General features: G+C 36.6%; 1 protein-coding gene across 4 annotated transcripts; it reads left to right on the top strand.

The window, feature by feature from the left end:
* The first annotated feature begins 1,439 nt into the window (after positions 1 to 1,439).
* Positions 1,440 to 22,849, top strand: pth3r (parathyroid hormone 3 receptor). Of its 4 annotated transcripts, none has more exons than XM_058405658.1 (14): positions 1,440 to 1,748; positions 3,429 to 3,511; positions 9,599 to 9,704; positions 11,380 to 11,487; positions 12,509 to 12,633; positions 13,862 to 13,956; positions 15,169 to 15,319; positions 15,758 to 15,911; positions 16,180 to 16,240; positions 16,482 to 16,548; positions 16,659 to 16,753; positions 18,028 to 18,169; positions 18,484 to 18,525; positions 19,334 to 22,849. In XM_058405658.1, the coding sequence occupies exons 2-14, from the start codon at positions 3,482 to 3,484 to the stop codon at positions 19,775 to 19,777; spliced, it is 1,620 nt and encodes a 539-aa protein (XP_058261641.1). In that variant the 5' UTR covers positions 1,440 to 1,748; positions 3,429 to 3,481; the 3' UTR covers positions 19,778 to 22,849. The 4 variants fall into 4 exon arrangements, with proteins under 4 accessions (XP_058261641.1, XP_058261639.1, XP_058261638.1 ...); XM_058405656.1 differs by having other exon boundaries at positions 11,377 to 11,487; positions 19,334 to 22,848; XM_058405655.1 differs by lacking the exon at positions 3,429 to 3,511 and having other exon boundaries at positions 19,334 to 22,848.
* Positions 22,850 to 23,774: the final 925 nt, after the last annotated feature.

Below are 23,774 nucleotides of genomic sequence, written 5' to 3'. Positions count from 1 at the left end.
GAATACAGAGGTTGCATCTTTTATAGATGGAAGAGGACTGATTTCTGATTGAAGAGTTGAGTAAACGAGTTTCACACTCTAATTAATTAAATAATTAATTAACTCTAATTAATCTAACTAATTAAATATTCATAATTATTAAAGTTCTTTTTATCATCTGTGAATAGATGTTTTCCTTTTGTTCGACACAGGTAATCCAATAGAGTTTGGGGTCTTTCAATGAGATCTGTGGTAAATGTTTTGAAAAAGTGTTAAGACATTTGCAAGAGAAGACTTATGCTGTGCTAAGAAGGTGATGAAGATCAAGTGGATCCCAGTTTCATTAAGTGTGTTTTAGCAAATGAGAAAAACTGTAAAAGCAAAGATAGGATAAAAAAGGATAGAAATGCTTGTGAAGACTATTTTAACGCTCTTTTACATTCACAATAAGGTTCAAATCCTCATACTGAGAAGGTCATAGCACAAAACTGTCCTACTGTGTTGATATGGAAGTGTGTTTGGGGTCATTTTGTTATTAAAAGATACATCTATATGATTTATGGCCAAGGCATAACCTCATGGAAGAGGCAACCAGGAGGTCATGATGTTCCATATACCTTCTAATAAAGTTGTGTGTAAATAGTTGGGGTAACTTAACATTTATGCCAGATTTTTAAGTTCTGGTAACTCTAAGGGATTTTGTTTTTGGACCCATTTATTTATTTATTTAAAAATCAAAACAAACAAACAAATAGTAAATATAAACATGATCATTTTTGTCCAGTGGTTAAGATAGAGAAAGAAAGAAAGAAAGAAAGAAAGAAAGAAAGAATGAAACAAAGACACAGAAAAAAGCAGAGAATAAGACAGAATAAGAAAGACAGAAATGAAAAGTGAGAGATAAAAATAGAGAAAAACAGAGAGAGAAAGAGAGAAACACAAACACAGAAAGAAAGAAAGATAGAAAAAAGAAACACATTAGCAGACAGAGACATAAGGGAGCTATAGAAAAAGAGACAGAAAAAGGTAAAGATAGAAAGGCAGAGACAGAACGACAGAGACACAAAAAGAGAGATAGAATGAGAGAGACATTAGCAGAGACAGAGATAAGGAGAGATAGAAAAAGAGACAGGGAAAAAGATAAAGAACAAGAGAGAAAAAGAGAGAGACAGAAAGACAGTGGAAGAGAGTAGTAGAAAAACAAGAATTACAGAGAAAGACAGACATATAGGAAGAGAGAGACAAACAGAAAGAGAAAGAAAGAGCGAGACAGTAACAGCGGCATATAAGATATAAGATATAAGGAGAGAGAAAAAAAGAGAGAGAATGAGAGAGTGCTTTCTTTCCCAGTCAGTAAGGGGTTAACAGGGGGCAGAAGGTCCATCTCTCTCTCTCTCTCTCTCTGTCTCTCTATCTCTCTCTCTCTCTGTCTCTCTCTCTCACACACACACACACACAGAGCTGTGAAGCAGGAGACCAGTAGTGACATGACCGTCATTCCTCTGTATTGTGAGAGCACAACAGAGAACTCGAGACTTGAGCAGAACCATCCGTGAGATTCGGTCCGTTCTGCACGTGGACGCCTCAAAGATCTGGCCATGGCTTCATGATGGACATCTGAGTACCTGGAGTACACCTCACCATCCTCCACAAGGAAATGAGCTTCAGATGGAGAACTAGTCAAGGCTGAAGAACTGTGAAGCTTGGAGCTGATGGAGCTTTTTACAGCATTTGTGCTCTTCAGCGTGTTAACTGTGGCAAAGGCGCTGGTGAGTAACTGACCTTCAGCTTGCTCCTGTGTAGCAGCCATATGCCACATGCATTTCATGTGTGACTACGTGTAAAGAATGAAAACACACAGTTGTCCGAAATCCAAATTTATTTATACATTTGTGAATTGAAACTGTAACGTGAGGCTTTTTGCAAAGAACATGGTTTAGGTTTTCATGGCATATGAATATCAGGTCCAAGTTGAAGTGTGATATTTTTGTTGTGAATTATTGTAAAAAAAACAAAAAACAAGAGGGAGAATGCAAAGAGACAGAGAAAGAGAGAGAATGAAGGAAAGAGAAACAGAGATAGAAAAAGAGAGAGAGAGAGAGAGAAAAAGACTGATTCTTAAACATATCACAAGTTAATGATTTAATGCTGATGCTCCGTCAGCTCACACACACACACACACACACACACACACACGCACACACACACTTTAAGAAAGTTTGTTGCGTCAAAAATCGGTGTCTTCTGTTCCAGTGGCAGCTTTAGTTTTTTAAACGCGAGGAACCACAGCTGTAAAGAAGTACGTAACACTGCCATGTACTTGAATATCAGACAGATGTCATCTATGCTCCTATTAAAACACAGTGTACATGAATCTGCCAAAGAAGGCCACTGAAGGTGTGCATGAGTAAAGGTCAATATGCTTGTATGGAGGTACACTTTTTGTAAAATGAATTAACATCTCAATATTGCAGTGATTTGAGCTGCTCTTGGGCTACTTATAAACCTTAAACCTTGCATTGTTTTTTTTTTTGTTTTTTTTTTTAAAAAGATAATAGCTATTCAAATGTTTCTTGTAGTGATTAATGTTCTAAACCTTTTATATATAAAATAGTTATTTTTTATTCTTGAAATGGTGGAAAAGTGCTTACACAAATTTAATATGTGCTCCTCAGTTGGATTAATAGAAAAATTCCAGATACTGAAGTAACCTCAGGATGCAATAAATAAATTATACCGGTTAAGCATAACATTATGACCACTGACCGGTGAAGTGACTAACGCTGATTGTCTCCTCATCATGGCACCTGTTAGTGGGTGGGATATATTAGACAGCAAGTGAACATTTTGTCGTCAAAGTTGATGTGTTAGAAGCAGGATAAATGGGCAAGCCAGCATGTGGGGAGCAAAGGCTGGCCCGTTTGTTCCGATCCAACAGATGAGCTACTGTTGCTCAAATTGCTGAAGAAGTTAATATTCAGTTCATACTTCAAGCATCACAGTTTGTTGCGTATGGGACTGCATAGCTGCAGACCAGTCAGGGTGCCCATGCTGACCCCTGTGCACTGCTGAAAGTGCCAACAATGGGCACGTGAGCATCAGAACTAGCCTGGTCTGATAAATCACGTTTTCTTTTAAATCACCTGAGTGCGTGTGTGTTGCTTACCTGGGGAAAACATGGCACCAGGATGCACTATGGGAAGGATCCATGCCAGTAGAGGCAGTGTCATGCTTTGGGCAATGTTCTGCTGGGAAACCTTGGGTCCTGGCATACATGTGGATGTTACGGTGACACGTTCCACCTACCTAAGCATTGTTGTAGACACAGAAACAGTATTCCCTGATGGCTGTGGCTTCTTTCAGCAGCCACAAAGCAAAAACGGTTCAGGAATGGTTTCATGAGTACAATAACGAGTTTGAGATGTTGACTTTTCCTCCAAATTCTCCAGATCTCAATCCAATGGAGCATCTGTGGGATGTGCTGGACAAACAAGTTTGATCCATGGAGGCCCCACCTCACAACTTACAGGAGGTAAAGGATCTACTGCTAACATCTCGGTGCAAGATACCACAGCACACCTTCAGGGATCTAGTGGAGTCCATGCCTCATTGGGTCAGGGTTGTTTTAGCAGCAAAAGGGGGACCAACACAATATTAGGCAGGTGGTCATAATGTTATGGCTGATTTGTGTATATCAATACGTGCTTTTCTATCTGTTATTTTATTCTGCCATGGCATTTGTCTTCCTGGTTTGGTGTTGGTCTGGTGTGGGATAGATTGATACAAATCCAGCATGAAAGCCATTTTTACATTTACATGTTAGTGTGCATGTTAGCGAGGGGGCCTGATCTCCTTTTTTTCTTGCTGCCAGCATGCATGTGAGTATCATTTCTGTTCAGTGGAGCAGAAAATCACTCTGGACTGGAGAACGTGGAAAGTCAATTACTCCAACTTTCATCATAACCTCATGACTCAAACAGCTCTTCAGTAATAAAGTGTAAATTAGATGAACAATAGATGTTATTGATTTTGTTACACCGTTTATTAAGTCTTTAATACCTCTGCATTCATTCAACCATTTAGTCTGTCCTTTAGTCTGTACATTAGGAGATGTTTTGTCTGACCTTTGTTGATGTTGAGTCTGTATATTGAGAAATGTTTAGTCTGTGCATTAGAACATATTTTGTCTGTACATAAGAACATATTTAGTCTGTCTGTTACAGCAGAAATTTAATCTGTATGTAAGTTTAGTCTGTACATTGGAAGCATTTTGTCCTTTATTTCAATTCAATTCAATTCAATTCAATTCAATTCAATTCAATTCAATTCAATTCTGTCCATTAGTAAATGTCTAGTGCGTGCGTTAGTAGACTTCTAGTCTGTCTATCAGTAGAAGTTTAGTTTGGTTTTCATTAAACATTTAGTCTGGTCAATAATAGATGTTTAGTCTGGACTTTAGCAGACATTTAATGTGTCCTTTTTAGTTTGTCCTTTAGTAAGTGTTTAGTGTGGTCTGTAGTAGACATGGGATGTGTTAAAATTTCATTTTAAATAATTTATACCAAGATCCCAGAGTTGTTAAGATTACTGTATTGGTGAAGCAGTGGTGATGTTTTATTGCTGTACTTAGAAACAGCAGGTCAGATAGTAAAATTGTCCTTATTCAATTTCTAACCCAGGGTTATTGTGCTGGTTTGGATTTGTCTGTGTTTGCTTCTGAAATTCCTTGAGCTTTGATTAAGCTTTTTGTACAATTCTTGATTTCTTGTTTTTCTAGGGGAAATTGTTTGTGACAGAGTCTAATGAAATTAAGGTGATGGAGGGTTGAATTGATATAACTGAGAACAGATAATTAACTTAGGGTAATATTGACATTTTTATAGTTGTTACTCTGCCACTGAAGGTGATCGGTAGGTTCATTCATCACTGGAGTTCATTCTTAATTGCTTTTAACAGGGATGTGAAACTGAGACAGAATAGGAGCTTGTCTAGAATCTAAGTGCTTGGAAAATTATGGTAATGTTGATGTCAATGTTGATTCTTCTCCCTGAACAAATTAGTTACTCGTTATTGGTCTTGGAGGAATTGCCATTTGCAATCAGTGCAATTGATTGTACTCATGTTGCTGTAGTGGCCAGAACGAAGCTGCCTTTGTCAATCGAAAGCAATTTCATGCTTTGCTTGAAACATGTCATTTGTGATGCTACAGTGACTTTAGTCAATGTGACTGTTCAATGGCCTGGTTCAAAACATGAGTCCTTTCCATTCTGAGACATAGCAATGTAGGTAATAGACTTGAAATTGTTTGAGGTGGTTGTTTTCATGATAAGGGAACACTTCACACATTGGATCATTGGAGGAATTAAATATTCAAGTTGAAAATCTTTACAATATTCATTGTGTAATTTGATTAGAACAAAATGATATGACAGTAGTCAAAGGAAACCAAAATCATCAACGCACTGAGGTCTGGATTCAAAATCACATCGAAAATCAAAGTAAAAAACTACAATTACAGGCTGATCTAACTTGTATGAATTTCATTACAGCAACTCTATCAGTCAGTAGTCAGAAGTGTGTATGGCCCCCGCTCTCCCAACAATGTCTGGGTACGCTCCTGCTGTGATTGCAGGTTGTCTCTTGAGGGATCTCCTCCCAGACCTAGATAATGGCGTCAGTGAGCTCCTGGGCAGTCTTTGGTGCATCTTGGTACTCTTGGGTAGCACACTGAGGTCTGTGTGTCCCTCCAAAGATATTCTTCCCCAGACCATCATTGACCCACTGCCAAACCAGTCATACTGGATGTTCGCAGGCGGTATAAAGCTCCCCACAGCATCTTCTGGCCTCTTTCATGTCTGTCACACATGCTCAGTGTGAACTTGTTTTTATCCATGAAGAGAACAGGGCACCAATGGTGGACCTGCTGATACTAGGGTTCTCTGGAAAATGGCAACTCAACTGCAGGGTGCTATGAGCACAGGTCCCATTAGAGCAGTGGTTTTCAAACTTATTTAAGCAGGGCCCTTTTTTCCCTCTTAAAATGATGTGACCCACAAATATACAACCACATTTTAAAATTTTACATACAATTCAATTCAATTCAATGCAATTTATTTTGTATAGCGCCTTTTACAATGAACACTGAGCAGCTTTACAAAAGAAGAAAGAAGATACATACAATCAGTATATATATAGTATATGTGTGGGCATACATAATTTACTTAAGTGAGAAGGGTTTTGAGAGAACTTGTTTTGTTCTTTCATCTTCATTTTGGTTAAAACTGGGAATCCAGTTTCACACATATAGATAGTTGTAAAAGGCAGTAGCAATGAAATGCTTGCTTTGCTCAGCATCGATCATATTGGTGGTCCACCCACTCATGACCCACCCAAGGGTCCCGACCCAGGGTTGAAAAACCTCTCCATTAGAGAGAGGTTTGATCAAAGAAATAGACACCAGTAGCTTGCTGGAGGTAATTTTGTAGGGCTCTGGTAGTGCTGCTGTTCCTCATTGCACAAAGGAGCAGATACCAGTCCTGCTGCTCGGTTGTTGCCCTTTTACAGCCATGTCCTCTCCTCGTGTAATGGCCTGTCTCCTGGTATCTCCTTAATGCCCTTGAAGCTAGGAAACACTCTAAACCTCCTTGTGATGGCAAGTATGGATGTGCCATCCTGGAATAGATGGACTACCGGTGCAACTGATTACATTGCAGGTACTGCCTCATGCTACAAGTAGTGACAAGGAACCAAACAAAAAACAAACTAGAGACAAATCAGAGAGCGATTGTCTGTGGCCATCACTAGCAAAACCATTCTCTTTTAGGGGGTTGTCTTGCTCCTGCCTCTCTAGTGCACCTCTCCAGTAACTGGACAGATTGATTTCCCAGAAATTGAGTTGACTTGATGTTATACTCCAACCATGATGATTACGTGTTCAGATAGTTTTTTTGAGTGTTATATCTGCAAAATTTAAGTCCTTGTTTGTGTGTTTTAATCATCATATCGTAGCAGCCTTAAATTCTGCAGGGGACTGTGACTACACTGTAATACAATGGCTCCTAAATCCATTTCTTAACCCACAAAGTGCAGACAAGGGGCGTGATAATATTCACTCTCTCATGTGTTTAATTATGGAGTGCACCACTACCCTGCTTAATGGGTGATGATGGTGTCTGGATGTATCAAGTGAAAAAGTCTGCCACATTGTGAGGGCATGTGCTGTGTTGTACAACATGACAGCTAAAAGGGCTTCCATTTATTAGACATTTAGTCTGTCGTTTAGTAGATGTTTAATCTGACCTTTATTAGACCATTAGTCTGACCTTCTCTAAATATTTAGTCTGTAGTTCAGTAGACGTTTAGTCTGGCCTTCATTAGACACTTGCTCTGACCATAATTAGATCTTTTGTTTGGCCTTTAGAAAACATTTAATCTGGCCTTTTTAACATCTTTAGTAAATGTTTAGTCTGTCCTTTAATAAACTTTTCATCTTTCCTTTAGTCCACATTTTTCTGGCCTTTTTAGACATATAGTCTGGTGTTTAGTAGACATTTAATATGTCTTTTGGTACATTTAATCTAGTTTAACCTGCCCTTTAGTAAATGTTTAATCTGGTCTATTTCAAATATATTGGTAGACATTTAGTCTTTAGGAGACGTTTACAATTTTAGAAATAAACCTAATTACAAACAAATATTTATTTAACTTAGCCTTATGAGTTATGTGTTTCAATAAGATCCACATCTGTTTCTTTATTTTATTGTATTTTATTTATATAAAAAAACTTTATAGTGGTCAACATGGGAGAAATGTCATTCAGAATAATTTATGTACATTGCAATTGCTAATTTTATTTGTTAAGCAATAAAACAAACACAGACATCCATTTCCATCCATTTGAATGAATCACAGATGATACTGTCTAGGCTAAACATTGTAAATGAAGGCAGAATGATTTAGGATGGATAATGATCTGGGGAGCTGAAACACATGAGTTGGTGCAGGGACAAACATGGATGTTGAACTGCTGAGATACGTCCATGATTTTTAGAAACCACACTGATTCAGATAAAACTGAACAAGTGCTCTTGTGCTAGAGTTTACTGTAAATTCTAAATATTTGTCTTGCCCTCTGGTTTCTTTTACTTTTATGTCTTATACACACATATGGTCTCTTCTGGAATGTCATGATCAATTCTGTTGTTTTTTCCTATACAGTGAAGACATTTGGGTTGAGACTATAGGCCTCCCAATGTTTAGGTCAGCAAAATTATCGGAACAATATTTGGTTCTGTGTTTCTTGCTTGCAGTTACGGCTTACAATTCCAAATGACAAAGTCACTGACAATTCCAAATTGATGTAGTCTTCATTTGTAATGCTTTTCCAGGCTTGTATCACATTTTTTTCAGTTACTGGTTTTGGGGGATTTCTCCTTTCAGTCTGTTCTTCAGGTTGTGAAATGCTGCTCAACTGAGTTAAGGTCTGGTGAGACACTCGGCCAGTCTAAAACTTTAAACTTGTTTCCTGTGATGAAGTCATTTGTTGTGGGGCCTCATAATTAGGATCTGTTCCAATATTTTTGCATGAGACTGTACACACACACACGCACACACACACACAGCTTGCCTCTGCTACTTTTGCTCAGCGGTTGTGAAATGTATTTCAGGCACAAAGCCCCTTGTGTTCAACACTCCACCTTTTCCAGCACAAAGAAGTGAGGAAGATAGATTAGAGCCAAAGGAAAGAGAGACATGGAAAGAGGGATTGAGAGAGTGAGACGACACAAAAAGGTTAAAGCAGGACTGCCACATATCGCAGTATGGTGAAAGTATTTCACAACAGCTAGAGGCAACCGATCAGGCCAAAGTTTCTTCCAGACAGACTGAAAGCCACTGATGATGAAATGCTGACAAGTGAGTTCAGTGTCTGGCAGAAATATTGGCACCCTTCATTTAAAAAATGATTTACAAAAATAAACAACGTGCAATTCTATTTAAGTCTCAAGGATAACTTAAACGATAACATCCCTAAGGAATATTTGAAATAAATGTTTCTATTTTTTTATTTGATCACAGTCTCCAGGAACTCACTTGTTGCCTTTAACCATGTTTTGTTTCCCTAGGGTATAGATATGTGGTTGTACACACGTAATATCCCTTACTATGGGTAAAAATGTGGTTCATCAAAAAAAAAAAAAAAAAAAAAAAAAAGGAGAAGAAATAAAGCTTTAAGCACAGGTTCTAATGATCACATCAATCACTGCAAATTTAGTTTAATTCAACAATATATCTTCACTCTCATTATTTAGCCTCTTCAAAATTAGCAAATTGTGTTAATTTGCATTTTATTTTATTTTTTATTTCCCACACTCTAACAGTTGATTATACCTCAAACATTTTGAATTAAATATTAAATTTCAGCTATGAAATCATTATTATGTGTGCATCAGATATACTTTTATCATGCTTTAAATGTTTTAAATTAAAATCAAAAAAGCATTTACATTTCTGCATTAAACTTAATAGTTTAAGAGTTTGGTGAAAATGTATCTAGAAGCAAGGACTTAATGAGATGCCGGGTGAGTAACTCATTCTGACTTTTTATGAACTCCTTTAACAGATCGACTCTGACGACGTCATTACGCGCGATGAGCAAATCTTCCTTCTGATTCGTGCAAGGACAAGGTGTGAGAGAAGCATCCGAACCCAGCTGAGCACAGTACGAGGTATGTTGTAGATGAAATTCAGTAAAACATTATTTGTCGCAAATTTAGGCCACAAACTATGAGCAGAATTCCAATTTTTACGGCTGTAGAGATGAGAGTACACACACACACACACACACACTTAGTATAATTCCAGTCATCCCACCCACCATGACAGCCAGAGAGTTTAAATACTAGAAGTGAGACAGTTACAGAAGCTCTCAACCCTTCATTCAGAATCCTTCCACATTATGATACACACACTTACATACACAAAAGGCATTAATTATACTAATGATTAGTTTAATTAGTACAAATACACAAATTGATGGTCTGGATTTTACTTTTATTAGTATACGTCTATTAAAAAAAATAATACCTAGACAACATTGACTTCAAGTAGGTTCAGAAAATACTGATTGGATGAGATCTGTAACAATTATATGTTCTCTATATCATTGCAAATGCTATTGTATATATCGGCAAGAAATGTGTTCAAATCCAAAACCAGCATGGACAATTAAATGCCAAATGACAAGAAGTTGTCAAATTTAGTTGACAACTAAATTTTAGGTGTGAATGGTGTGCACTCATAATATTCAGGAAAAAAATAAAATAACGGGTCAAACCCACAGTTTAATAAAACGCAAGTAAAATACAGACCCTTCAACATTCCACAGTTTATTCCTATTCATTTCCCGGAGCTGTCATAAGAGCTTAGTCTAAAAAAAAAGCACTTTCCTTTTGCTCCATGGTGCTTTCATTCATCAGTGAAATTAATTTAGGCATCGTAAACGCACTGACTTAGCACCTGTCTTTTTCTAAAGCTCCTCTGATCCAATTTCCTGTACACAGCAACATCCATAAATCGAGTAAATGAAACGATAAAGAGTCTCAGGTTCGGTCGCTTACATCTGATCTGATTTATTTCTGTTTTGATTTTCTGCAATATGAATGTGCATTCAGTCTCATCGCATTATTCCCACTGAGAGCTGCTGATGTAATCGCTCTGGCGCTGTTGTTGTTGTTGTTGTTGTTGTGCGGTTTCATTACTTGAGTGCTGCTAAATTCTGGATTCTGACTGGTGCTGATTCATTTTCTGTCACAGCAGCTCTGACAGTAGTGCAATTGCAAATCACTGGTTTCTATTCATGTTAATTTTTAACTAATAATTCATTTAGAGGAACTTGGTCGGCTGACGCATCACATACACTGCATTTCAGAAACATGTAAATGTTTTCTGGGAGGAGATGTTTATTAAAAATTTATGGAAAAAGTCTCCAGTGTCACCACTTTGCAACATTTAGAGGTAGAGCTTTAACTTTTCTGACATTTTTAGGATGGACGAGTTTATACTTTGGACTTTGTCCATAACACAAGCTGAAACGATAACGTATTAGAAGGAGAGCATTAATATAAACCTGTGCTTTGCATCTCAATTACTGTCAGAGCTGCAGTTTTTTTAATCTCCATGGACCCAGCAATAAATGTAACTAAAAATAGACAAAAAAATATTAAATGTCATATTTTTCATTTCAAAAAAGAGTGTAATCTTGGTAGCTTAATATGTTATAAAAGGAATATAACATTTCAGGATGTGCTAGATGTATCTAAAAAATTCTTATGTATTAAAGTACAAAGAATACATAAAAGCAATCATATTCTTAACTTATCTGAGTTCTTTCTTCTCCAGAAGGTCACTGCATGCCACAGTGGGATGGAATCACCTGCTGGCCGAAAGGGAAGCGCAATCAGCTTGTAGCTGTGCCTTGCCCCGAATATGTTTATGATTTCGACCACAGAGGTCTGTATATCTTACAAATCAGAAAACACTCAGTAACGCTGACATGACTGTATTGCTACGACGTCCAAATAAATATTGTGCATTGATGTGTAAAGTTATTACTAGCTAAGTATCTGGGGTGATGTGGTGGTGGTAGCATCATAGGTTTAATAATAACAACAATAATCCATAGTAAGAGTAAAAATAGTAAATTTTGGGGCTTGTTAAGATTTCTTGCTGAGTAATTGAACTGTAAGTTAGAGATATCATAACCTACAGTGAAAACTTTAGTACTAAGCAAATTAATTATTATTAGGGGGCCAAGCAATGAAGGTGCGTACACAGTCTTTGTTCTTGTTCTTCTTTGTCCGGTCAGAATGTCTATGGCAGCCCAATTTTTGCTCTAAATAGTTATTACTTTAGCATTAGTTGAAATTGTAGTTGTAAAATTATTTGTAAATGTACATTTTAGAATTTATTATTGAATCCATCATCCTCTACTAACCATTTAAAATTTTTGTGTATTTAGTTCTCAATTTTATTAAGTTTCATGGCTTGAATAAGATTTTTATCCTTTTTTTTTTCGTTTTCTTCTTGTTCTTCATTTTAGACAAACATTTAATTTGTTAAGCTCCACTAACTCTCCAGCTGTTTTTTTCTTTATCTGTAATTAAGTCCATTATTCCAGCCTTTTTTTCAGTTGGGATATGAGGCATTATTCCACAATATATGTTAAAAGTTCTGTCCACTATCATAACATTTCTGCCACTAAATTCTTTACCTACTCTATATGCAGCTTGTCTTGCTTTTTCCTTCAAAAAAGTGTAAAGCACAAGTAGCTAGGAAGGGTTTTAGTCAGACTGACTGTTTTGATCCTTACTGCATTTGTTAAATTATCTGCTTGGCAGGTGAAAACAACACAATTTTATATTCGAAACTATGTCACATTTCAGATTGTTTATTTATTTAAAATGATTTATTATTAAAATTATTTATTTATTATTTAAAGTCATTTTTTAAACAAAAACGATGATTTGTTCAGGTCATGCATATCGTAACTGTGATGCTCTGGGAAACTGGGAGCAGGTTCCCACCATCAACCGCACCTGGGCTGATTACACTGAGTGCACAACAAAGCTGCAGTCTAACCATGGCAGGCAAGAGGAGGTCTGTGTTTATATATATTTGTGTGTGTGTGTGCTATTTAGGTTATTTCTGAGGTCCAGACAATACACAAAACTACACTATGTTGCCCCCCCCCCTTTGGCTATAGCAGCTTCAACTCTTTTGGGAAGGCTTTCCACAAGGTTTAGAAATGTGCTTATGTGACTTTTTGACCATTCCCACATTTGTGAGGTCAGGCACTGATGTTGGACAAGAAGGCCTGGCTCGCAGTCTCCTCTCTAATTCATCCCAAAGGTGTTCTGTCAGGTTGAGGTCAGGATTCTGTGAAGTTCCTCCACACCAATCTCGCTCATCCAAGTCTTTATGTACCTTGCTTTGTGCACTGGTGTGCAGTCATGTTGGAACAGGAAGGGGTCATCCCCAAACCATTCCCACAAAGTTGGGAGCATGAAATGTCTTCATATGCTGAAGCATTAAGAGTTCCTTTCACTGGAAGGGGCCAAGCCCATCCCCTGAAAAACAACATATTTAGTAGTGAGGAAATTTCATGAATGGATTTATTGCACAGATGGCAACATATCACGGTACCACGCTTGAATTCGACCCATTCTTTCACAAATGTTTGTAGAAGCAGTCTGCATGCCTAGATGCTTGATTTTATACACCTGTGGCCATGGAAGTGATTGGAACACCTGAATTCAATAATTTGGAGGGCTGTCCCAAAACTTTTGGCTATATAGTGTATATACAGCTCTAGAATTATTGCCAGTTTTGGTAAAATGACTTAAATGTAAGTTTATGAAGGAAATGATTTTTGTGTAATTAATTATTAACTAAAACTCTCTACATATGAGAGAAATTGAATGCATATCTTGTAAATCTGGATTGTAAGTAAGCTTATAAATCTGGAGTTGATCGTATGCAAAGTTTAAGTAGAGCATCCACTCTATGAGTCTTCGTAAATAAGTTGTTTACATTGGAAACAGCTTCACTATTGTCAGAGCTGCTGTTATATAACGTTCATTAAAATCAGAATACAGAACTCAACAGTTGTGGTTTAATATGGATATAACAATGCCCAGAATGTTACATACTGTCTATCTTGAAGAATATCATTTGAGTTGAAAATTCAAAACACAAAACAACAATTCTAAGCTCCCTTCTACAAACAAATCAATTAAAAGTCATGCAAAAAAAGTTAACAGTCTTAATATGATTTAACATTGTCTGAAATTGTATTTTGTATTTGTATTGTATTGTTCATCGTCAGGAGGTGTTCAGGCGGCTTCACGTGATGTACACTACAGGTTACTCCATCTCTCTAACCTCGTTACTGGTGGCCGTCTTCATCCTCTGCTACTTCAAGTAAGTTTAGCACATAAGGATTTTTCCCTCACTTGACAAGTTTTCTCTTTTACCACATTTCATCTCACGAAAAAACAGGAGGAAATGCACTCACTAAGTGCCATTTGAATCTATCATCATGCGAAGCCTTAGCATAAAGCCAGAAAATACAGCTGCAAAATGTGAGAGAAATTAAAGGCTTTGAGACGACAACTTTTTTCTTTTCTTTTTTTAGCTTCATGGAAGGTTCTAGCTATTTAACATTAAGAGAACAGTGTGCAAAACTGGCATGTAACTAGGTGAGATGAGACAGTGCTACGACACATAAACAGAAATTACATACAGTCAACAATAAACAGCATAAATGAGCCGAAAGTTAAAAAACATCAAACAACAAGCAACGCTAACGTAAACGTAGTTTCTCATAGCTAAATAATGAAGGAAAATTAGTAAAAACTGACCCATGCCAAACGATAAACAAAGCAGAATGACTGTCATATGAGAAATGAGTCTGAAAAAAACAAGAATGGCTTTCAAATTCTAAATTAGGTTAAAATAATAAGAATGACATAAGAAAAATGATATACAAGGCAGAAATAACAAGAATGACCAACATCAAATGAGATATGAGGTGGAAATAACAAAAATGACCATGTCTGATGATAAACCAACCCTTTAGAAAGATAAACCAAGGCTGAAATAGCAAAAATGACCCACATCAAATGATAAAAAAAGCTGAAATAACAAGAATGACAGACTTCTAATAAGAAATGCGGATGAAATTATATTAACACCAAACAATAAATTAGGCAAAATAGCAAAAATTCCACATTAGACATAGTAAACAACATAAACAAAACTGATGTCACAAAACTGACACAAGAAACAGAACAGAAGGTAAAAAACACAAATGACTCACACCAAACAGGTGAAGTAACGAAAGATGATAAACAATGCAAAGGTTCAATTGAATTTCCCATTTATATAAATAAGCCAATATTTAAGCAATATTTATTTAAATAAAATATAACAAAAATATCCAGGCAAAATCATATTTGAGGTGGAATAAAAAGTAATAAGTTGGTTACATTTCACCAAGACGTATACAGTATTTCCCCTGTGGGTGAAAATTCAGGATTATGTTTACCTTACGGCCGTAAGCAGCAGCTCATTCTACAGAACATACTGGAGCACCAGCAAGATGTGCACTTATGAAACACATTTTTGTTGTAGACGTTTACACTGCACCCGTAACTACATCCACACCCACCTGTTCACCTCCTTCATATGCCGAGCAGTCAGCATCTTCGTGAAGGATGCTGTGCTCTACTCAGAGGATGACACTGAAGCAGAGTATGGAGAAGTGGGAAACCAGGCTCAGATGGTACACACACACACACACACACACACACACAAACACACTATAAATAACAGTAAGTAACTGACCCAAAGGCATATAAAGTTATAAAAAACTGATCTATATGCAATTAAGCAGTAACAAAAGTATTCATGCAAAACACTAAATGTTTTGCATTACATTTCACATATGTAAAATACTAGAGAATACAGGAGTTGCCGCTTCAAAATGCTAAAAGTAACACAATTTAGCCTTGCAAAAAGATGGCAGAAAAATGAAACAGTATTAAAAATTACTTTTACATAGATACATTTGCTAAAGTAGACATCTTTGCAAAATATGTACGAATTTGTGTTGTCGCCACAAAAATCTTATAGCATTTGCTAATTTGTTTTTCTCTATTCTAAAGATTCTCTAATTTTTTTTTAACTAATTTTTTTTTTGGCTTGTATGGCTGGGGGTCAGGTGGGCTGTAAAGTGGCTGTGACCTTTTTCCATTATTTCCTGGCTACCAATCACTACTGGATCCTTGTGGAGGGCCTGTACCTGCATAGTCTCATCTTCATGGCTTTCTTGTCTGATAAAAATTACCTGTGGGCTCTGACCATCATCGGTTGGGGTGAGCCACCCACTTGTTTTTTTTTTTTTTTTTAAATTGGTTTTATGTGCTAAGATCTACAATACAGGGGAAAATCTTGCATTTCTTTACAGTTCTTAAAGTTACTGTTGTCATTCACATGAATTTCGCATTTACTTAAAATGCTTGAGTTCGTAAAACATGCATAAACATATCCAGACATGAAAATGGCTGGTTATATTTTGGTCATAAATATTCATCATGCACCGAGCAGAAGGTAATCGGTTTTTTTGCTTTGTCTTTGCTGCAGGTGTTCCCGCTGTGTTTGTCTCAATTTGGGTCAGTGTTCGAGCTTCACTGGCTGATACACAGTAAGTTCCAAGTTCCAGAGACGAAGAAATTGTCTATATAGTAACAGCTCATAAGCTCTGGATATGCAGCTCAATGTGTATTCATTAATATATTAATGTTTTCAGTGAGGGCACTGTGTTGAGGACACACCCTTATATAAGAAAAGTAGCAATTGTAATCAAAATTCTAGGTCATGATGTGGAATAGAGTTAATTTTTTTTATAGAGATTGCATAAATTGACATCAGTGTTGGTCTTTCAGATGTTGGGATATCAGTGCAGGAAATGTGAAATGGATTTTTCAAGTTCCAATCCTCGCAGCCATTGCGGTAAGCAAACCGCTGCTGCTTATTCAGTTAACATTCTGCTTGGTTTTAGAAGCTGTCCCAATTCAATATCATAATTCTTACTATATTTTATTTAATCTCTTACTCTCTAGGTCAACTTCTTTCTTTTCCTCAACATCATCAGGGTTTTGGCTTCGAAGCTGTGGGAGACTAACACAGGGAAACTGGATCCGAGGCAGCAGTACAGGTCAAACATGGTCCTTCTATAAACATACACTGAACATGAATTACCACAATGCAGACAGTTTGATGTAGTCTTTAAAGATGCTCTTTAAAAATAAATTTCCCATCCAGTTCACATGTGGTTAATGGACCAAGAGTGGTGCATTTCAATCTGCTCCCTAGTTCACTAGTCAGGGCACTGCTTAGGGAGTCGGTCATTTTCTGGTTTGTCTCTCTCTTAGTCACAAAATCCAGTACACTGGAACATTTGCTCCCTAAAAAATCCCACAACGCACTGCAAACACCAGGGAGCATAGATGTCCACTATGTTGCCTTACTGGAAGTGACATCATAATTTCTGAAGACTTTCTGAAAAAAAAAAAAAAAAAAGACGGAAATTTAATGTAAATTTAGCTTCGTCAACAAACGTAATTAGCTTGTTATCACTGTAGCTATCAAATTATTGCTTACATTATTTTCAACATTATTTGATGTTCTATATATGGTCTTTTAAATGTTTAATGTGTTAAAAAAAATCCACTAACTAGCCTACAATCGTTAAACCAAGTGAGAAATGAATACTAAAAATACCAACAACTAATAATAAATAATAAACAAGACAATTTATGAACAGAAAACAGTAAACAGTGAAAGTGAGAAAAATGTCTGCAAAGCAGTACACAAGGTCAAAGTAACCAAGATCAAATTACTAATGCAAAACAATAAACAAGTGACAATAAAGGAAAAATAAAAGGACCTACACAAAATAATACACAATGCAAAAGTATGTGTCAGCACCTACTGCATTCAATTTAATACCTACTTCTTGTTTAAACCTTTAACAAGTTAACAATTTACTCAGGTGTTGTTAAATAAGTACAGGTTAACCTCAAGGAATAATGTTTAACACCTATGGCACTTAGGCTCAACTCTTCTGTTCCAGTCCCATTACTTTATGGGATTGCACAGCGTACATTGTTTTCGTACTGCAAAATCTGAAAAGTGAAAGCAGCAGATCACCCAGGAACTTCTCACCTGCTGTTTCATGAATACAGAGATTTCGGACATACTGCTTATTTGACATTCTGCTTTTCATCTACATCCTTTCTCATCTAGTAGGCTAGTAGGGATATTCAGACACAGGTTAAGAAAACATTACCTACAGTATCCATGCAAACTAGTAAACAAGTTGAAGGGAAGCAAAAATGAATCATGTGAAAGGGTAAACAAGGTAAGTAAGAAATACTACACACTACAGTACAAGGTGAAAGTACGCAACGTTATTATGCCGTTCTACAGGAAACTGCTGAAGTCGACGCTTGTGCTGATGCCGCTCTTCGGGGTACACTACATGGTGTTTATGGGTCTTCCTTATACGGAGGTTACTGGGCTGCTTTGGCAGATCCAGATGCACTACGAGATATTCTTCAATTCATTACAGGTAAAAACCTGACCCCACATTCTTCACAATGCACTCTCCAAAAAAGCTGTGTTTATTTTTATTTTTTGCTTCAATATGCAAAACAAATGATTTGTTTTGAATAAATGAATGAATAAATGATTTTTACACCTTGAGTTAAGGTCAAACGTAGTGGATAAATCCAATAATCGGGTTTCAGTACATATGGACATTAATGCAAATTCAAATATGCGCTCATGTGTGAATCAGTTTCTGCATGTAAGCAAATGTATTGATTTTGTATTCAGGCTTCAAAAATGTTTGATATGATGCTTTTCTTTTCCTTTTTTTTTTAGGGCTTTTTTGTGGCCTTCATCTACTGTTTCTGTAATGGAGAGGTACTACAGATTTTTTTTTTATTCTAATTAAAAATAACAACGAAAATTTAAGTGCAAGCAAGACTTTGTTTTTTTGTTTTTTTTTTTGCAGCCTTTTACATACTGAAATATTTGCTTCAAGTCAGCTATTTTTTGTTTTGTTGTTTTGGACGGAAAGGCTGACTTCAGTTCTTAAAATGTTCAGTACTGTACCATATTTATTCTCATTCATATAACCATGCTTATTCAGATATAAAATGCAAAAACACTTCCCATATCAGATTTTCATCAAGTAAATGACACAACCATATTTGTGTAGACATACATTTAGGATTTTTTTTTTTAAATTACAGTTATTATTACAGTTATTAACACTCTCCTATGTATATTTTATTGTTTTTGACCTTCAAATTTTTTATTCTGTTGGCAGATAATTTTACTTCTTTCTACAAATTACAAAATAAAATTTGCAAAATAATAATGTGCCAGTAGAAAATACTAGGAAATACTAGACCATGTGAACTATATTCCATATTCCAAACTATATATATATTTTTTGCAGATCTCCTGGTTAACAAGTCCATTAAATTAAGTCAGTGTCACTTTAGACCTATTGATCAGAATGTTCATGAAAGATATTGCTTGCTACTTAAGTTGGTTTGGTTTCTGACTTTAAACAATTAAATAAATCTATGGCTTTCTCACTACCATTGAGTAAACACTGCAATTGTGAATCCCTCTCTCTCTAGTTGCTAGCTTGTAGACCGTAGCCTGCTGGGACTTGAGTATATTTTTTAAAAAGTGTTGGAACTGTATGTGTTCATGACAGGTGCAGGCAGAAGTGAAAAAGGCATGGCTAAGACGTAGCCTTGCTCTGGACATCAAGCAAAAAGCACGTGTAGTCAGCAGCACTGGGGGCGGGAGCTGTTACTACGGTGGCATGACATCACATACCACCACCCAGAGCATCTGCCTTGGTGCTCAGGGGCCAATCCTGACTCGGAGTATGGCCTTAGGTGTCAAAGGGCAATCGCCTGTTGCTAACTTGCCAGGATACATACCCAGTGAGACTGCAGAAACCACGTTACCCATAGTTCAGCAATCCGAGCTGCGAAGGGCCGACGTCATGGGGACACTGTATGATCAGAATGGACAAAACACTGTAGAACCCCGAGTAGTGGAGGAGGAATTAGAGAAAGATCCATCGCTATACTTCATAGCTGAAGATCATTCCAGCTCGAAATCACTGAAAGATCTGGAAACAATTCTATGAAAAACTGAGTGCCACCTTCTTGTAATACTTCTGTGTTGTTATTGGTTCTTCCTGTCTTTCTTGTGACCGATTATGTTTGTTCACCATGTGTATATCGTATTTTTTATTTTTAGTTTTAATCAAAACTACTGACATGACAAGCATCTATATAATTATAGATATTTATTTGCAGATTAGTCTATCCTACTGCATTGAAAATAAGAAACTGGGATAGGCTTTGTTGTGATTTAGCAACTCTAAAACTAGATAGGGTAGACTTGTGAAAACATTCCAAACATTTACATGTCTGTGTAAATACTGTGCCTTTATTTATCCACCCCCATGAACACCACCCCAAAATATCTTGGAGTGAAAATGAAATGGAATTAATTGGCATTTACACATTGTTTTACAGAATATTTCTAGCATCTGAAGGTGTAAAATAAGTTTTTATTGTAACAAAAAGGCTAATTAAACAAATATGCAGAAACAAAAATACAACCTTAAGTGTTCTTAAATATGTGTCTAGGTTTGGATCCTGTTTTCTGGATCCTATTTTCTGTCAAAGTGGATGCAGACCTTTGGCGAATAATAATGTTTAAAGTCTTGCCTCAGATTCTCAACAGGTTTGAGAACTGGGACATTTAAACACATTCAGGATCTTTTGAACCACTCTAGTGTACCTTTAACAGTATGCTTAGAGATATTGTTCTGTTGGAAACTGACGTTTTGCCCCTGTCTTGTATCTTGCAGACTGGATTAGGTTTTCTTCTGAGAAAAGGTCTGAGATTTCCAGCACTGAGATTTACTAACTCTGTAGACACATGCTGAAAATCAAAGGCAGCTTTAAAAGGACACACACACACACATACACACACACACACACACACACATATACACACACACGCACACACACACTACTCTTACCCCCATAAATCTTGAATTTCCCCTCTCTGAGCAGACACTGCTGGGAATAAGAGAAAATCTAGCCTGGTCTCAAGAATACAGGAAATGGGCAGTGTGGAGTTCCACACTCTGCAAATGGAGAGAGAGATGACTAGAAGGTGACAAAATGATGTCTCTCCATATGTGCAGTTTCAATGTTTAAAGAGTTAGAGATTTAGGGTTTTTGTTCACAGAAGATGTATGTGTCGGCCTCTTTGTTCCACCACACAGCGGAGCTTCAGGACCTCATGATGTTCTATATTAAATACAGTATGTGTTATTATAAGGGGTATATACAGCTCTGGAAGAGATTTAAGAGACCACTGCAAAAGTATAGGTTTCTCTGGATTTACTATGTCTAGGTCTGTGATTGAGTAAAGTTAACATTTTTGTGGTATTCTATAAGCTACTGATAACATTTCTTAGACTTTCCGAATACAAATATAGTCATTTACAAAATTAATTTGCAGAAAATGACAATTGGACAAAATAACAAAGATGCAGTGTTTTTTAAGAAAAGAAGTTCATATTCATTTTTGTTTTTCAGAAAACATTTTTCTAATGTTTGCTTGCAACTGTCCATCTTCTTCTTTCTCACATTTAAGAAGTTTTCAGTGGAGTTCAGGTCTAGGGATTGGACTGGCCAATACCAGGTCCAGGACCTGGTCCTCTGTCCATACCTTGATTGACCTGGCTGTGTGGCATGTAACATGGTCTTTCTGTAAAAAACAATCCTCAGAGTTGGGGAATATTGTTAGAGCAGAAGTAAGATTTCTACCAGGACAACCAAATTCATTTGTCATTCACAAAGAAATCTGCCTGATTCCTATTTTGCTGATGCACCCCCAGGTCATCACAGATCCTCCACCAAAATTTACAGTGGTTGGAAGAACCTGTAGCTTGAAGGGTTTTCCAGGTTTCTCTCTAACTAGGTGATAAGCAAAGCTCATAATTAGACTCCAAATTGGATTCCAGTCTTTGTGGTCTTTTGAAAACCTTAGTCTGAATCTTTCCTTCTTAATCTTTGAAGGGCTTTTTTTTTTTTTTTTTTAAATCTAGCTTTGCACAACTTCAGTTCTGCCCCTAGGGGCCTGATTTGAACTGTTCTTGCCATGCACTTCACCCCAGGCTGCTGTTTGCCATTGTTTTTTTTTTAGGTGCCTTGATGCCATCCATTGATTGTTGAGGGACATTTGAACTAGTTGGCAGTCAGTGAAGGGTCAATCTGTTCAGTGGAGTTTTCCTCCTCTGCCGGTCTGTAGCTTTGTTGTCCTCAATGTTTGCTGCTTGACCTTGTTCTTATGATCCATCATCTTTGATATTTTAGGGATGGAAACAACCTGACAGTCACTGTATCCTGCTGCTCATAAAGCCAGAATTGAAACCATCCCTTTCACACTCAAAACTTCTCTTTTCAGCACTTTTACAAAAAATGAATAACAATTGTTATTGTTTTTGATTCCAGTTACTTTTGAATAACTACTAGCACTGTTTGTGCCATATAGTTTGTCCTACTGTAAGTGGACAGCCATGACAATAGCAGTATTTAATTTAATTTAAAAAAAAAAAATTTTTATTAAATAAGATTTGGTTGATCTAATCAATATCTCTGTCGAGATACACATGCTACTCCTGACTGGTTTTGCTCTTCAGACCAGTCTGATTGACAGGTTGTAGTCTCATCATGAAGATATGTGGGACTGCTGTGGAAAGAACCAATTGGAGACCTTGGCAGTGGCTTTAATGGCTTCAGCGAAAAGGAATTTATGTTAAATGTGTAATGAATTCAGAAATGCTTATACACAAAATTAGCTCCAAAGTTCCTGGTTGAACAATTTCATTTGACTACTTTAAACTATTTGAAATACAAAAAAAGTGTATTCGTTTCAATAACACACCAGATAAAACATTTTCCCCTTTACGCACCCTATTCCTTTTTTTTGGAATCCCTCCTGCCCACTACAAATAACATCCCAACATTCTCTTCAACGTCCTGGATAAATATTTGCCTCACTCTGCTAACAGCTTAACAGGGTTTCTTTTTATTCATTTGCTTGTCTTTCTCCTTGTTTCAATATTGTTCCATCCACAAAATCAGACTGAACTTTAAATTTTTTTTAAATGCAAATAATAGATTTCTAACAAAAAACATTCCCATTAAAAATGTCTCCTTTTTAAATATTTTCTTCTCTCAAAAATTTATCAAAATGTTTTGACACTATAGAAAACTTAAAGTTAATGCTAATTCACTGTGCATTAACAAAACAAAATGAAACAAAACATGTTTTCTAATAAAATACCTTCTCCAGAAATTTTCTTCCAGTTTTCTTAAAGGAGAAATGTTTGTGCTTAGTGCTTAGCACTGTTGCCTCACAGCAAGAAGGTCCTGGGTCCAAATCCCGGGTTCGAACAGACAGGGGCTTTCTGTGTGGAGTTTGTATGTTCTCCCTGTGTCTGCGTGGGTTTACTCCGGGTACTCCAGTTTCCTCCCACAGTCCAAAAACATGTACATTAGGTTGATTGGTAATTCTAAATTGCCCATAGGAGTGTGTGTGTGGTTGTGTGGTCCTGTTATGGACTGGTGACCTGTCCAGGGTGTACCCCTGCCTTTTCACCCAATGTGTGCTGGGATAGGTTCCAGCAGACCCCTGTGACCCTAATTAGGAATAAAGCGGGTAGAGAAAATGGATGGACGGGATACTATTTTTGTTTTCCCCAAACCCAGCTAAAACTTTAAGGAGGAGCAGGAATGTTTGGAGCTGCTTTGTGGCTTTTGTGAAGCTTGAAGGCTTCATGAATTCTGATAAGATAGTTGAATTTATCCAGGAATAAATATTATTGTTTGCTATGGAATATTAATATTTTATTACCCTTACAATTAAATAACAATGTTTCTTTTTCCCTCATAAATATGATCATTTAATAATTATTAATTTGTATTGTATATTAAATATGAATATATTATGTTTACTATCACATGCTAATCATTTATTTTTGTTTAATTTGAAATACTAAGATTGCAAAATGACTGACACTTTAATCACAGAAATTTGTGAAGAAGCATGGAGGAGAT

Source organism: Hemibagrus wyckioides, linkage group LG13 (assembly GCF_019097595.1).
Source record: "Hemibagrus wyckioides isolate EC202008001 linkage group LG13, SWU_Hwy_1.0, whole genome shotgun sequence".
Lineage (NCBI taxonomy): Eukaryota > Metazoa > Chordata > Actinopteri > Siluriformes > Bagridae > Hemibagrus > Hemibagrus wyckioides.
This window is presented reverse-complemented; position numbering and strand designations above follow the sequence as displayed.

Bases quoted from the DNA above. Each gene is read 5' to 3' on its own strand.
- pth3r (XM_058405654.1), top strand. From the start codon at position 1,692: ATGGAGCTTTTTACAGCATTTGTGCTCTTCAGCGTGTTAACTGTGGCA. The intron at 1,749-9,598 runs GTGAGTAACTGA...CTCCTTTAACAG, and splicing joins TAACTGTGGCAAAGGCGCTG to ATCGACTCTGACGACGTCAT. The intron at 9,705-11,376 runs GTATGTTGTAGA...TTTCTTCTCCAG, and splicing joins CCAGCTGAGCACAGTACGAG to AAGGTCACTGCATGCCACAG.